The 2977-nt window shown below is 43.3% G+C and overlaps 1 protein-coding gene across 1 annotated transcript in view; it reads right to left on the bottom strand.

Moving 5' to 3' along the window:
- PCDHB3 (protocadherin beta 3) overlaps window positions 1–1488 on the bottom strand; it is an 8834-nt gene extending 7346 nt beyond the window's left edge. Inside the window, exon 1 of the mRNA XM_012727761.1 lies at window positions 14–1488. Coding sequence (XP_012583215.1) covers window positions 14–1365 — 1352 coding nt within the window. The 5' untranslated portion in view covers window positions 1366–1488. The remainder of the gene's footprint in view (window positions 1–13) is intronic.
- Between the last annotated feature and the right edge of the window lie 1489 nt (window positions 1489–2977).

Below are 2977 nucleotides of genomic sequence, written 5' to 3'. Positions count from 1 at the left end.
GCTTTGGCTGAAGGCGGGGGCGTTGTCGTTGACGTCGGACACCTGGACGGTGATGTTGTGCTGGGTCTGCAGCCTGGGGGTGCCCATGTCCGAGACGGTGATCGTGATGTTGTACTCGGATGTCAGCTCTCGGTCCAGCGGTGTATTTGTCACTAGGGTATAAAAATTCTCAACAGAGGGTTTAAGGAAGAAAGGAAGATCATCTTGGATAGAACAAACCATCCTTCCATTGTCTCCGGAGTCAGGATCTGAAACACTGAATACAGCAATTACGGTCTCTGGCAAGTTTTCTGCGATCTCACCATTAAGTGTTGACATGGTCAGTTCCGGCGGGTTATCATTCAAATCTATCACTTGCACAAACACCACACAACTTCCAGAAAGACCCCCACCATCTGTTGCCTGAATATTTAATGTGTACGTCTGGATGGATTCGAAATCCAGCTTCTTTGTTAAAAAGAGTTCTCCTGACTTTGCATTCATTCGAAAAGTTTTGCGGATGTCTTCAGAGGCTTGGGAAAAAAAATAAGCTATTTCTCCATAGGCTCCAATGTCTAAATCCCTAGCAGAGACCATGACAACCTGAGATCCAACAGGACTGTTTTCTGGAACCTGCACTTCATAAAGTGGTTTTGCACACTCGGGGGCATTATCATTGACATCCACGACTTCAATGCGGATCAGGGCAGTACCAGACCTTGGTGGAGTCCCACCATCCAGCGCCGTGAGGGTTAATCTGATCTCTGACTGTTCCTCCCGATCCAGTGGTTTGTCCAGCACCAACTGTGGTATTATGCCTTCAGGGCTGTCTTGCAATTTAAGGTGAAAGTGGGCATTGGGGCTGACCATGTAACTCTGGAGAGTGTTACTTCCTACATCTAAATCCTGGGCACGTTCTGTTAAGAAAGTAGTTCCGGGAGTGATACTTTCTGAAATTCTCAAAATTATTTCTTGGTCTAGGAAAACAGGGGGATGATCATTTATGTCCCTAATCCGTAGGTCGGCCTGAAAAAACTGCAAGGGATTTTCCAGTAACACCTGAAAGGGTAGTATGCAGGGCTCTGTAGGGCCGCACAGCTCCTCGCGATCCAGTTTCTCATTTAATAACAAATCTCCCGTCTGCCTATTGAGCTGCAAATGCATTTTTTTCCCTTTGGAAAGGACCCGAGCACCCCGCGCAGCTAGATCTTCTACCTCCAATCCTAGGTCTTTTAACAAATTGGCCACAAAGGAGCCAATCTCCATTTCCTCAGCCACTGAATAGTGCCTAGGCTCGGAACCAGATTGAGCTACGCCCAGCAAAACAAAAAATACAAAGACTTGCCTTTGTTTCAGAAAGAGTTCCTTTCCTTCTCTGGCCTCCATCGCCTCTGGTCTCCCAGCAAACCTTATCCAGCTCGGGCTCGCTTGTCGCTGCCTGTGTCCTCCCGGTATCTCGAAGACCGTGGGTTAAGAGGAGCTGCCTCGGGCCCCGGCACCCCGAGAGACCGCCTTTGACAGTCTCCCTTCCGGCTCGCGGTTGTAGCAGTGCTTCTGGCAGGGGAGTGCGGGCTGGTGGTATTGTCTTCTTTTGAATTCTAAGGCTGCAGCGCCACCCCGCGTCCTTTCTGAGTATGAATTTTCTCAGAAATAAGAAAATCCCAATCGTTTCAGGCAGCTGGCACTCTAAATAGAATATTTTCAAGTAGTGGCCGTCAATGTATAGAAGCCTTATCTGCACTCCCAAAGGCCTTTTCATTGCATCCATAACGACATAGCAGGCATAGACAAATTTCCATTCCAGTTTCCTCACAAAATCAAATGTCTTTTCTTAAACTGGTAAAAAAAAAAAAATCAACACAGAAACTGTAGGGAGTAACTTCAGTCCTAGGATGAAGAGAAGGAAGACCTTGGCTAGATACTTCTCAGTTTTATTCAGATGCTGGTCACGGAGGCAATTCATTGGTAGTTAGGTTACCAGCTTCAAACTCAAGTCCAACAGAAAAGTATAGAGATGCAGGGAAAACACAGCATTCAAATGAGAACACTCCCATGGATGCTGAAATACTCTCCTCATTCATATTTCTCTCTTGCATTGTTCCCATCTCATGTTTTCCATGCATTTGAACAACATGAAAACCTCCAAAAGTAGCTGGAGCATTTCTTCTTTTGAATATAATAGTATTTTTATTTTCTTTTTTAACAAACAAGCTTTTTAAAAACAAAACCTTGACTCAGTGGTCATATATAGCAATGTTAACAAATATATAGCATTGTTAATACCCAGTAAGTAATGATGTCTCCAAATATCTTTTAAGATGTCTTTTTAGAGAAGATTTGTTAAATCAGATGTCAAACTATGTATCTATATTGTAGTTTTTTGGGACTGTCTGTGGCCATCAAGCCACAAACCAAATGCACAAAAAGTAAATGCATATTGCTTAGGGAAAGAAACAGTCTAAAAGGCTACACATTCAATAATTGCGACTACGTGATATTCTGGAGTAGGCAAAACACACTTAAAAGATCAATGAGTTTTTTTTGGGGAGGAAGGAACAATCAAATTTTTTTAGGGAACTGAAATTTTTATTTATGGGATACATGCCATTTATGCATTTATCAGAACCACAGAACACAAAGGAGTGAACCCTTATCTGTCTGCACATTAGTTCACAACAACAGATCATTACATACAGCAAATGCACCAGTGAGATGTTAATATGAAAGGAGACTGTAAAAAGGAAAAAGTGTGTCTATGAGAACTCTGTACTAGCTGCTCAATATTTTGTAAAATCAAAAGTTGCTCTAAAATAGTCTATTATGTTAAGGTTTGTTTGTTTGTTTGTTTATGCATAGAAGAACTGGAGTACAGGCCAGAAGTTTGTGTGGGTGGGGGAGGGTAAGGGATTCACCAGACACAGAGTGGGGGGTGGGGATTGGGGGGGCAAAACAGACAGATCTACTAAAATACAATGCTGAGGGAAGCAGTGGGCAAAAC

This window comes from Condylura cristata, unplaced genomic scaffold, assembly GCF_000260355.1.
Source record: "Condylura cristata isolate star-nosed mole 26May11 unplaced genomic scaffold, ConCri1.0 scaffold00021, whole genome shotgun sequence".
In the NCBI taxonomy this organism is placed as follows: Eukaryota; Metazoa; Chordata; class Mammalia; order Eulipotyphla; family Talpidae; genus Condylura; species Condylura cristata.
The sequence above is the reverse complement of the archived record's forward strand: the minus strand, read 5'-3'. Positions and strand labels throughout refer to the sequence as shown.